This window comes from Micropterus dolomieu, linkage group LG15 (assembly GCF_021292245.1).
Source record: "Micropterus dolomieu isolate WLL.071019.BEF.003 ecotype Adirondacks linkage group LG15, ASM2129224v1, whole genome shotgun sequence".
NCBI lineage: Eukaryota > Metazoa > Chordata > Actinopteri > Centrarchiformes > Centrarchidae > Micropterus > Micropterus dolomieu.
In genome coordinates this window covers 5,525,371-5,539,086 of record NC_060164.1, presented here as the reverse complement: position 1 = coordinate 5,539,086, position 13,716 = coordinate 5,525,371, and the positions used below count along the sequence as shown (strand labels likewise).

Here is a 13,716-nt window from a genome sequence, read left to right as displayed (position 1 = left end):
ATGTTGTGTAAGCTTTCCTTCCTAGACATGTCTCATCCACCACCTTAACACTGGCACAGGGAGCCGGCTGCAAGACCCAGAATTATGAGATTTGTCTCAGCTGAATGATGCGCCGTTTACTTATTGTCATGGCAACACTTACACTTGATGCTTTGAGCATTGAAATATAAGATTAGATACGGCCTCAAGCCTTATGTGGACCATGATTAGAAAAATGAATCCATGCAGCTTTCTGTTGTTCATACATTGCAAAATACATCACATCAGTGTCTTGTTAGAAAGATCTAAGTAAAGACATTTTCAGCTGCAGGGTCCACAATATTGTAAAGCATCGGAACCAGCTAATCAAGATGGCAAACATGGAATATAGGTACCAACTAAGGAGGAATTTCCTTATTGTGAAAGATCTTTCAGTCTTTTCACTCCTGACTGTCTTCTCACATAGTTTGTAGGAAACTAGCAGAAACTGACTTAAATGATGCCATAATCAGCAGCATGAGTTCAATAAGGCATTAGGTTGATTAAAGGGATCCAATTCTTTATTCAAACACTTACTGTTAATTAAAGAATTAACATTTAACAAATACGAAAAAAAAGAGACATAGATTATTCTTTAAAACAAAGCACTTCTGATCACATTAACCTGGCAATCAAGTATTAAGTAGGCTGTAAGTAAGCACAGAATAATTTTCCTAATAACACTCCATTGAACTGCTGTGTGCCACAGCTTGAGCCAGGTGGTCATTGCTCAGTTGAGTCTTGACATTTGCATTAAGAAATTAATATTGATGATTAAAAGGATAGAAAGTGATTGTAATCAGATACACTTTTTGTTAAATTCAGACAATATTTCCTCACATTTTGCTTGCTCTCTGTCTTTTCCTACACTGTAAATGGAAAACAAGGAAGGGGTGTTGACTTTGCCACACAACATTGTTCCAGCCAATCAGCAACAGGTGTCGTTGAGTGCACGGATGTGAAGCTTAGCAAAAATAATCAGGAAGACATAATTCTGCTTACTCTATTTATTGAGATTATTATCCTTCATTTCCTCTCGACCTCTGTGAGCCAATCATCTTGTTGCTGTCAAATTTTAAAACCTTTTATGCTGCTTTTTTGTTTTAGTGTCCGATTGATACGACCCGCCTCCACACTCCCACCTCTTGTTTTCAACAGAACTAGCTGGCCAGTGGTCTTATCAGGAATCCTGCTCAAGGTTTCATCCATCCAAATCTTCAGTTTGCTGTTCTTCACTTTTTCACCACCACTAGAAGCTAGATTCCATTGGGGGATTATTCCTGTATGATTCATAATTTCATTTAATGATTCTAAGCCCTGCTGTCAATTTGTCGATGACTTCACTACACGCGACTGTACAAAGACAACAACAGATTTCATGAACTAAATATATAAAATCAGAATCAGATTTATTTGCCAGGACTGTGTACACATATGAGGAATTTGACTCAGGATTGTACACTGCTCATGATGCATTTACTCATACAATAATACAATAACACAATAATAAAATCAAACACAGGCTACAGTATACACAAATATACACTCAAAAACAAAAACAAAAACAATATAGACAGATACACAAATAATGCAGTGAGCAGAGTGGAAAGGATGCAGGTGGATGAGATATACAGGTACACAAACACATACATGCATACATGTACACAATGCGAAGGAGCATATAGTGCAAAGGATGCTGGAATAAATAAGTATTATGTGCAGGTGTTATTTACTTGAGGTAGGTATATTTGGTATACAGTATATCCAACATGAAAATATAACAATATGAACAGTATGAACAGCTCTGAAATAGAGAATGATGAATAAATAACAAGTACTAGCCAGTAAACAGGTGGCTGAATAGAGGCAGAGTTACTGGGTTATTGCACAGGAATTGTTCCTGACACTGTGAGTCAGAGTCAGTTGTTCATCAGACTGATGGCTTGTGGGAAGAAACTGCTCCTGAGTCTGTTGGTTTTGGCGTACAGTGCTCTGTAGCGCCTACCAGAGGGGAGAAGCTGGAACAAGTTGTGTCCGGGGTGAGATGGATCTGCAGTGATGTTTCCTGCCTGTATCCTGACTCTGGAAATGTATATGTCCTGAATGGAGGGCAGGTTGGCACCAATGATCTTTTCTGCAGTCCTGACTGTCCGTTGTAGTCTGCTCCTGTCCTTTTTGGTGGCAGATCCAAACCAGACAGTGATGGACGTGCAGAGGACAGACTGGATGATGGCTGTTTGAAGTTCGAGTAGTAGTGGGGGAGAGGTGTGACTGTGGGCTTCTCAAACCTACAGTTGAAACCATTCAGCTCGTCAGCCAGTCATTGAGCACCAGCAGTGTTGGGGGATGGTCTCTTGTAGTTTGTGAGTGTCTGCAGGCCTTTCCACAGTGTCGCAGGGTCGCTGGCTGTGAAGCTGTTTTCTAGCTTTTCAGCGTAGCTCCTCTTTGCTGCTTTCACCTCTTTAGTCAGTGTGTTCCTGGCCTGGTTATACAGGACTCTGTCCCCACTTCTGAAGCCCTCCTCTTTGGTCTGACAAAGCTGCCTGAGTTTCGCTGTGAACCAGGGTTTTTGGTTGTTGAAGTCGTCACACACACCTCACAAAAACTGGTGTAGGATGTCACAGTGTCAGTTAGTTTGTCCGTGTCAGTGGCTGCAGCCTCAAAAACACTCCAGTCAGTGCAGTCAAAGCAGGACTGTAAATCCAGCTTTGACTCGTTGGTCCATCTTTTCACCCTCTTCACAACAAGTTTAGCAGATTTTAATTTCTGCCTGTGTGTTGAGGTAAGATGAACCAGACAGTGATCAGAGAGTCCCATGGCTGCACGGGAAACAGGGCGATAGGCATCCTTTAGTGTAGTGTAGCAGTTATCTAGTGTGTTAGTGTCCCTGGTGGGACACTTAATACGCTGTCTGTACTTTGGAAGTTCATGGCTGTGGTTTGCTCTGTTGAAGTCCCCAAGAACAATGAGCAGGGAGCCTGGATGATCCGCATGGAAGAGATTGCGGGATGTGCAGGGCGAGCCAGGACTCGGTAAAACAGAGGGCGGCAGATCTGTAGAAGTCTGAGTTAGTTCGGTTGAGGACCAGAAGTTTATCAGTTTTGTTGGCCAGAGAGTGGACATTCGCCAGGTGGATAAAAGGGAGCGCAGTGCAAAACCCCCGCTCTCTCAGTTTAACCAGTGCGCCAGCACGCTTCCCCCTTCGGCATCTCCGGTAGACCCTAAATAGAGCTGCTGTTCCTCCAACTAACTCCGAGAAAGTTCCCGGTTCAATAAAGAGCGGAGGAATAGTGTGAGCAGTTGAAAGTCCAATGTTTAAGAGCTCCATTTACCAGAGAGGAATGGCTGAAAACAAGAATTTATAAACAAAAATTCAAAAGCTCTATGGAGCGTAATCCAGAGGCGGCCATCTTGTGTTAGCTAAACTGAATGAGTGCCTTACAGAGCTGCTTTATTAAACTCTTAAGGACACCTTTTTAGAGACAAATTCCAGGCCATGTCAGTAGCCCAGTGGTTAGAATATCTGTCAGAATATTGGGATTTTGGCAGAAACATAGGCAAAGAATTCCATCAGGCTCCTGGTCTAATAGCCATTTTTGCACTAGGCATTTATGTATACAGTTGTAATACTAAATTTGTGAAATTCCATAAGATTACTGCTACTTTCCCAAAAATGAACTCCTGTCTGTGTGTGTGCGTGCATGCTTGTCTGTGTGTTTGTGCCTCAGACTGGTTGCCAGTGCATGTGCGAAAGTATTCGGCCTATGAGACTTTCCCAGATTATCAGTAATTGGCGAAGTTTTTCCCACATGCCCTGTTAAATGTAGAAATGAAAGGGAGAAAAAGAAAGATATTATTGCAGAGTGGTGATAGCTTGGATAGATTAGAGCCCTTTTTTATGCTGTTGAGTCACCATCATGTCCCTCAACAATAACTATTAAACTGCTCTCGAGTAGGGCGCCACTCCTCACCCCACAACTGTTCCACTAAATTAGGTTAAAACATTATTACACGTTTTCATCTCATGCCCAAAAACTGATCTTTTGAAGAGATTTTTTTTTTAAATTACCCGAAAAATATCAAGTCTTTCAAAGCAAACAACCACACACAACAAAAAAACTGGCTCCCGGACTCCTTCCAGGTACATCTCTTTTCATTTTGGACTGTTGTGGACTATGACTTTGCAATAATACAGTATTGTCCTCTTAGGTTAACATATTTGTACACTTATACTGAAATAGCAATATTGAAGTAAAGCACCTGTTGAGTCTGATTGATATTTAATGTGTGCAAGCCCCTCTCCACCTACAAGCAATCCCCCAGACTACTGCTGTAAATTGGGTACTTCATTTAGGTGATGTTCTTGGTGAATACGCTTGTTAAATCATGATTAACTTAATAGAGATACTGTATGGTTTTAGCCTCTAATCTTTTACAGCCCTACTACTACTACTACGATTTCTCCATGCCAGCTAGCTAGCAATACAGTAATAACCTCCATCAAAGTTGTGAGTCAGTGACGCATACAGTGAATATCAGGAGAAGATGCACTGCTCAAAAAAATAAAGGGAACTCTTAAACTCTTAAACAACACAATGTAACTCCAAGTCAATCACAATCCTGTGAAATCAAACTGTCCACTTAGGAGGCAACACTGATTGACAATCAATTTCACATGCTGTTGTGCAAATGGAATAGACAACAGGTGGAAATTATAGGCAATTAGCAAGACACCCCCAATAAAGGAGTGGTTCTGCAGGTGGTGACCACAGACCACTTCTCAGTTCCTATGCTTCCTGGCTCACTTTTGAATGCTGGCGGTGCTTTCACTCTAGTGGTAGCATGAGACGGAGTCTACAACCCACACAAGTGGCTCAGGTAGTGCAGCTCATCCAGGATGACACATCAATTTGAGCTGTGGCAAGAAGGTTTGCGGTGTCTGTCAGCGTAGTGTTACAGAGCATGGAGGCGCTACCAGGAGACAGGCCAGTACATCAGGAGACGTGGAGGAGGCCGTAGGAGGGCAACAACCCAGCAGCAGGACCGCTACCGCCGCCTTTGTGCAAGGAGGAGCAGGAGGAGCACTGCCAGAGCCCTGCAAAATGACCTCCAGCAGACCACAAATGTGCATGTGTCTGCTCAAACGGTCAGAAACAGACTCCATGAGGGCCCGACGTCCACAGGTGGGGGTTGTGCTTACAGCCCAACACCGTGCAGGACGTTTGGCATTTGCCAGAGAACACTAAGATTGGCAAATTGGCCCTGTGCTCTTCACAGATGAAAGCAGGTTCACACTGAGCACATGTGACAGACGTGACAGAGTCTGGAGACGCCGTGGAGAACGTTCTGCTGCCTGCAACATCCTCCATTAGGTACCGAGATGAGATCCTCAGACCCCTTGTGAGACCATATGCTGGTGCGGTCGGCCCTGGGTTCCTCCTAATGCGAGACAATGCTAGACCTCATGTGGCTGGAGTGTCAGCAGTTCCTGCAAGAGGAAGGCATTGATGCTATGGCCTGGCCCGCCCGTTCCCCAGACCTGAATCCAATTGAGCACATCTGGGACATCAAGTCTCGCTCCATCCACCAACGCCACGTTGCACCACAGACTGTCCAGGAGTTGGTGGATGCTTTAGTCCAGGTCTGGGAGGAGATCCCTCAGGAGACCATCTGCCACCTCATCAGGAGCATGCCCAGGCGTTGTAGGGAGGTCATACAGGCACGTGGAGGCCACACACACTACTGAGCCTCATTTTGACTTGTTTTAAGGACATTACATCAAAGTTGGATCGGCCTGTAGTGTGGTTTTCCACTTTGATTTTGAGTGCGACTCCAAATTCAGACCTCCCTGGGTTGATAAATTTGATTTCCATTGATAATGTGTGTGATTTTGTTGTCAGCACATTCAACTAAGAAAGGAGTATTTAATGATTATTTCATTCATTCAGATCTAGAATGTGTTACTTTAATGTTCCCTTTATTTTTTGAGCAGTGTACAAGGAAAGAAAAGGGAGATTTATCCATGACAAGACAAACCCCCCCCCCCCCCCCCCCCCCCCCCCCCCCCCCCCACACACCACACTTGTGATGGGAACAGGGAAATGTTTCCAATAGTCAAACTTTGGCCATCTTTTGGCCAATTTTACCCATGAGACAAAGTAGTACAGGTCACACAACAAACCTTTTGGATCAGTTCAAGGATCTCTTCATTGCTCTCCAGTATGCAGGACTGGAAGATGTGCCGAAGCATATCTTGTAGGATGGGGTTGATCCAAATTGCACAGCTCTGAAGAACAAAAAACAAAACATTGCCTTATCTTGGAACGTAACACACTAGTCAGCATTGAACCTGTGAACTAAAAAAGGTTTTGACAGTTACGCTGATTGTTATGAATACAAATATGGTAATTTATTGTACTTCCAACACTTTGATGAATCCTGTCTGTATAAAGACTGGCAAGTAGTCAAATTTACCTGGTCAGCTTTAGACAGCAGCGTGAAAAGGGTTTCCAGTGCTGCCCGTCTTACTGATGATATAGTGTGTCTTAAGAACGGCCAAACTCTAGGGACCAGGACTGTTAATGACTGCTGCATGCTAGAGTGAACAAGAAAGTGTGTACAAACAATTAAATAACCCCTTCCTTCTCGGCACAGTGCCAATAATCCTCCCAACACACATCTCCACAATACAAAGGAGTCTTTAGCGTAATGACAATAGATGAGCCAAGTCACAATAGTGTGCTTCTTGTGAAACCAAATAAAACAATACAAAATGAATTAGTCAAACATTAGTATTCCCCTTCATAGTATTTGCCATGTCTTTTGTACAAATAATGTATCTGGGTGCAGCTAAATATGTTCAGTGTTATTAAATGTGACATACAATATTAATATGTAAGTCACAGGTGTCTCTTTACACACACACACACACACACACACACACACACACACACATTGTGTGAACTTCCCTGAGACACTGACCTGCTCTGTCGGACCTGCGGATAAGTGAGCAGCGAGGACAGCAATGTCATGATGCTGTTTGTGGAAGCAGTGAGGTCGTCCAGGTCCAAAAGAGCATCCCATAGTGTGTTCACAATGAAGGGCACCTGAGAGACACACAGGCCTCCACAATGAGGACATTGTGACAAATAACTGACTAAAGGTGACAGACTTCAACAAAAACTGAAACTCAATTCTCTGACCTTGTTGGGCAGTAGCTGTACCAAGCCTTCCACCACAGGGATGAGGGCTGACGCTGCCACGGCCCTGACATCATCATCTAGGTCCTGAAGGCCTACAGTGATGGCAGGGAGCACCCGGGGCAGTAAAACAGAGATCAGGTCCTGAGTCACAAAGGAACAGAGATGAAGATCAGCATAGACAGGGCTCAACGTTACACTTCTTTGCAAATGGCCCTATCGGGCCAGACAATTTTTACTGTCCCTCCTTCCAAAAGTGTTTAAATCGTTTATTAAATACATCCTGGATATAAAAAAATAAAAAAAAAGTGAACACAAAACCAAAAATGTAATCAGTTTAAATTATAAAAAAAAAAGAAAAAAAAAAAAAGGTTAACAAAAACAATTTACTTTTAAAACAAAACCAACTAACAGACTCAAACATGATGTGCTCTCCTGCTGACCATCTATGAAAAAATGTACACAGAGCAGCGGACACGAGTCGCCTCTATCCTGATGAATGGGTTGCCATGGTAGCGACCTGTCAATCACAACATAGTCCTGTCCAAACGCATATGCTGCATTATCATCCATTTACCCCTAAACAGGACCATAGTATACTAAATGAACATCACGCTGTGTTGAAGACTTGAAACTAGTGACTGAGACTCTCATTTAAAAGTGTTTACTGAGATAATAAATCAGCTGAGAAGTAGCAACATTTTATAATTATTTCTAATGGAACTTGACCCCTGCTGGCCATTAGAGAGAATGCAGCTTTAAGTTCCATCTAAATGGTTTCACTTTCAACCCAGAGGTTGCCGCATGATTGAGATTAGAGAAATGACATTTGACAAACTCTTGTCACAAAACAACATCCTGCAGTTGTTTTGCAGCTCTTGGCGCGCACCGATGTCCAATCCAGAGTTGTAGAGTTTAATTTAAAAAACACTAATGTTTTTGCACTGGTCCGATTGGGCCAGTGAGTTGCTAGTTCAACTGTCCCAACGTTACGTTTTGCTTGCCCCGGGCAACCGTTATTGTCGAGCCCTGATAGATTTATGGTATGAGATCAGATAGAATGCCCTTAACAGTGACATCTCTCCACAAAAAGCACATATCCTCCAACCCCCACAATTTATATTCATGACCATATGGTGCTCAAACTGAGTACACTGTAGAACCCTACTATGCTTATTTAAACAGCTCATGGTATACACACAGAACAGGTCGTACCTGTCGGACAGCCAGCGCATACTTGATCCCAAGCAGCCCTCCGTGACGGACCTCCCACTGGTCTTCTTTTAGCAGCTTCAGCAGGACGTCTACTGTCATGGAAACACCACTTTCATTCATGTGGCGAAGGGCCACACCGAGCGTCTGGGCACACGTCTCCCTGACAGGAGCCACCACCTGGCAAAGGGAGACAGAGATAGGATCAGAGACACAAAAACCACAAAGACGGGCATAAATGTATCTGATTAACTAGTAAAACTCTACCATAAATGACACAATGGTGTTTATTACATATTCCAATGTGATAGTGTCTATGGTGGATATACTATAAATAATATCACTGAGACTCCACCTACAGATACAACTGAAACAATGACCATTAAAATATATTACTAGGCCAGTCACATATTTCCTGAATGAATAACCATAACATGAACAAAGTAAATCAGGATCATTTGTTACATGTCTTCAGCTACACTGCATGTCTAATCTTGCATGGGTCTGAACTATAAAAAAGGCAGCAACTTTTAGCATCCTCAGACGTTCTGTTCAGTTGTAGTGCAAGAAAAAGAAAACCTACCTCATCAGATACAAAGTCTCCAAAGCGGTCCAGAGCAAAGACACAGAGCAACCGGATGACCACATCCTCGATCCACTCCTGATGCTGCCGCAACATCTAAACCAAGACGTCAGACAGTTCTTGTAATGTTTCAATTCTCACCGAAATTTTAAAAACCTGAAGATAAGATTAAGATACCTGTTCTGCAGTGCTTCCCACCAGCTTCCCGCCCCCAGCACCATGGCACTTGAGGATTTCTCTAAGACCTGTGCCTGCACCATGACGAATCTGTAAACAACCACATGCAATACAATTTTATTTCTTGACATTCATTTTGAGTTTTTTTTCCTAGTCAGGTTTCTACCGTTTTGTGGGCAAATAAAATAGGTCTCAATAGGTCTGCAATTTGACCATATCACTCTGTAATAAAAGACATATCAATTTGGCAACACTTTGTTTACATCTGGATTACAGATAAGCCTTTAACTCAGCCCACCACCTCATGTTCAACTGTGTATCATCTGTTAAATTAAGTACCACGTAAAATGAAAATGCTTTGCTTTTACCTCCCATGAAGGATTGAAGAGGTCATTGCAGAGCTCCTCACAGAAGCTCTCCAGAGGCCATTCCTGTGTCTAAAAGACAAAGCAATGAGAACTCAGTTAAATCGTTAACAAATGTGAAAAGGTTCAGGGACTTGACATCAATGACTGAATTGCTTTCGATTCCTTACCTCCTCTAAAAGACCGGAGTTATTTGGAACGCTGTCGATTAAGACTTTATGTTCTGTTGCGGGTTGGTCAATAACTACATTGGTGGTTTTCCTTCGTTTCTCTTCAGGTTCACCCTCAAAACTGTCGTTACTAAAGGGTGGAGATATTTAACATTAGAAAAAACACACACACACACACCACTTTATATATAAAAGGCCCAGATCTGTCAAGATGAAATTGGTCAAATCCTTGACAATCTCAAACCAGTTGATGCTCAGAAATACACATTTGTCTGTATTTGAAGGACCCTTTCATATGTACACTTTTGATAAAGAGTCAGTATAACGTTACCAGCCATAAACAAACTGGACATGTTGCAGGTACACAGTATGCATAATCTTACCTCTTTTCATTTGGATCCATGTCTTTGGATCTTTGCTTGGCCACTAGCTTGGCCATCCTCTTAGCTTTATTCTTCTGACGACTGCTCATGCCTGGGCGGAACTCTGAGTCAATCAACTCAGCAGCCTGAATGGGCTAAAAAAAACAAAAAAAAAAACAGTGGAGTTGATTATTCATTTTAAGGTGAATACATACATCACCAGATGGGCTAGTCACCAGAGTGAGTGCCCTCAACAAAACTCTGATGGTGTCTTAATGGTAAACACTATTTTCTAGAAAGCACTGCACTTTGTAATTTCTGTTGCCAAAACTTCCAGATTCAGAAAGGAGCAGTCTGATTGGCTGGATTGTAGCACGGGGAGCACGACAGATGGTAACATTTTTGCCAATCAGCAAAAATAATCAACTGTTCCATGTTTTAATAAAGTTTTATATTGCCAGCAGGCGTTAGTGAATGCTGCTCTAGGCGCCTCATGTGTGACTGAACGATGTCCTGTACAGTGTAAAAAAGGGCAAAAATGGGTAATTTTTTTTTAAAATCAACTTTCCCATTTTATCAAATAGAAAAGTTCAAACAGTACATGATATCAGTTCATTACAATACCTACATGTGAGAACATGACACATATACACTGAGAAAAGCAAATCTCTTAAAGTAGGAAATAAACTAAGTTATAATATAAACTATAGTCTTATAAAAGTGTGAGTTGATTACTTAAAATACAGTCATTTTTAAAATCTAATATTTTAACAAGATTATCAGTATTTGTGTCCATATTCTCAAACTGAGCTTAACCATGTCATGTGAGATGCTTTGGTAAGAACAAATATTATTGGGCCAACTACAGAAAACATTTCTTGTAAGAAAAATAAATAATAAAGTGTTTGCTTGAGCTAGTTAAAAGCATGATACACATGCACGTGATCTGGACAGTACCACCTCCACCTCATTGAGAGAATGAATCATTTATCAAATCTCTGGCTCTAAGCCTCATGATCAATCATCATCATCTCTAAGTGGTGCATACCACTTCAAATAAATGTAACCTACTCACAAGCACCTGATGTACCTGATGATGTTCTCAACATTGGACAAGTAGGTAGTAAAAACTGAGCTATGTTAAGGGGATGTAAGCTAACGCTAACTTTGAGCAGGTGGGGAAACAGACAGACTCTTCTTGGTCATTAGAAGCAGACGCACCGTAACCGACAGTACATTTACTGCCAGAATATTTTGCCCCGCTCGCGTTCACTGTCACTTTCTGCCGCTCAGACAACCAAACACTGGCTACGCACATCCCGAATCAGAGTTACGTTGCTGTTATAACAGCACCTTTAGGGGAAACACTGCATACTGCCAGTTCAAGTGCAAATAAGGCACAAACCTTTGACTTGAAATGGAAGAAATACAAAAAAAAAAAAATAATTGTATATTTTATGATCACACTGGCATTCCCTGCCTTCTGACTTGAAATGTGTGCTGCGCCTCACAGAAGATATGAAGATCGGAATGCATGATCAAAGACAAAAAAAAAAACCCACACCACACAAAAATACCCCACCAGATTTAATTCATAAGTGGCAGAGAAAAGAATGATTCAAAAAAGATTGTCAGGTCAAAGAAGATATCAAACTATAATCCAACTTTCTGAACAGAGCAAGCTTTTCTGCTGCAATGCAAAAAGGTTTACAGTAACATCACATGGTAAAGTTGATGATACACAAGGCAACTTTTTGAGCAATGTTGCTGGGCAATGTTGCTGGAGGCAAGTCCAACAATGTTTTGAACAGATAGCAGCGGTGTGGGGCAGGTGGTGGGGGAAGGGGATTACGGCAGTAATCTTTACTCATTACCACTGACGGCAACTTTGCCCAGCAAGATTGCTCTAAAAGTTGCTCCGTGTATCATCGGCTTAAGAGTCAGTGGTACTGCACAGCTCCACAGCAAAAGCTTATGTCATTGTGCGACAACTTACAGCCTGCCTTCCTTCACGTCACTTAATTGACCCTTGGCTAAGCCACGCCCCCTTACTTACTGTTGCTAAGTCCGACTTTTATCACAGTGCTGCCACTGTCTATTACTGCACTCGCTGGAGAAATATAGTCTAATTTCTAGAAAAAGCGATCTCATAAAGAAGCAGACAGTTTTGCAGTTGCATTTTACATTTGAAGGATGTATTCAGGCTGGCAAACAGACCACTTCCTGCCACATACTTAAGATTACCTACACTTATTTTTGTTTCTTTATAGTCAATTGAAGGCTACAGCAAGAACCAAAAGGACACAATATGCACGCTCAAAGGGTCTGCTGAATCAAAGCTAAGAGGCTAAAATGAGACCCACCACGTGGTTGCGCGAGCTGGTTCCAGCTGTGGTTTTGCTTCCATGGGTTTTGAGCCCACTGGGTTGGCAGGTATAGTCTAGGTCCTCATCGTTGAACAGGTCCTCTGTGTCCATGCCGATAGCAGCACCCATGTCCAGACCTAACTTCTTCTGGAGAAGCCTTCTTTGGCGGGCGAGACGTTCTTTAGGGTCCATCTCACCTGACAACAAATGAAATAAAGCAGGGGAAAACTTTAGAAAGCCTGGAGCAGAAAGCCTAGAATGTTTCTTGATAACATAATGCTGATAACTACATGTTCCCCCTATATTCTGTGAACCTCCCTGCTGCAAAATGAATGACCGCTGCTCCTAAAATGTCACACAATCATTAATATCAATGCGCAACTGTATGATTATACATACATCCATCACCAGATGGGCTAGTCACCAGAGTGAGTGCCCTCAACAAAACTCTGATTGTGTCTTAATGGTAAACACCATTTTCTAGAAAGCACTGCACTTTGTAATTTCTGTTGCTGCTTTCACTATATTCATGGGGTCCAAAACTCAGGATCCTATTATACCTGTGGGGTCTGACAACTTTGTGGGGACAAAAAAGGCTGGACCCAACGAGTTTAAATGGCTGTCTTAGGGTTAAAACTTGGTTTCAGGGTTAGGGGTGGAGTAAGGGTTAAGATCAGGCATGTTTTAATAGTTAAGGTTAGGGGCTAGGGAATGCATTATGTCAACAAGATGTCACCAATGGGATAGAGGAACGTGTGTGTGTGTGTGTGTGCGCGCGCGTGTGTGTGTGTGTGTGTGTGTGTGTGCACACACACACACACACACACACACCATTTTGAAACAGTGCAGGACAGTCAGAGAAGTAAAGACTAGCATAACACCTGAATACAGGAAGTTATAAACAGAAAGCAAGGACAGTTCAAATTCTAATGACCGTGAAAAGATAAGGATGAGAAGCTTTCCCTATTCAAATGGCACTTTGAATGTGTTAGAATCCGCCTCAGATGTTAGTCGTAATGTTGCAGTAGTCCGTTCTCAGCTACTAACCATTTTTCACAACATAAAAGTGTGCAATTTTAGGGATAAGGAGTAAATCTGGTGCACAAAGTCAGAATCGGTACCCTCAAAAACTCACAGGTTGGAAACTACAGACTCAAAGTTTCCTAATTAGCTCGAAGACAGGCACGATCAAACAAAGACTAACCAATAACCAAGACAATCCTACTCTACCCCCCCGTGTGTGTGGAGGTTATTGCAAAAAAAA

The 13,716-nt window shown here is 42.2% G+C and overlaps 1 protein-coding gene across 1 annotated transcript in view; it reads right to left on the bottom strand.

Annotated features, from left to right (window-relative positions):
- Positions 1–12,649, bottom strand: part of btaf1 (BTAF1 RNA polymerase II, B-TFIID transcription factor-associated) — a gene marked incomplete at its 5' end in the record, with an annotated part of 442,252 nt that extends 429,603 nt beyond the window's left edge. The window contains 11 exon segments of the mRNA XM_046070062.1: positions 6,200–6,304; positions 6,493–6,613; positions 7,000–7,124; positions 7,221–7,361; positions 8,433–8,609; positions 9,013–9,108; positions 9,190–9,279; positions 9,558–9,626; positions 9,725–9,854; positions 10,108–10,241; positions 12,450–12,649. Coding sequence (XP_045926018.1) covers positions 6,200–6,304; positions 6,493–6,613; positions 7,000–7,124; positions 7,221–7,361; positions 8,433–8,609; positions 9,013–9,108; positions 9,190–9,279; positions 9,558–9,626; positions 9,725–9,854; positions 10,108–10,241; positions 12,450–12,644 — 1,383 coding nt within the window.
- Positions 12,650–13,716: the final 1,067 nt, after the last annotated feature.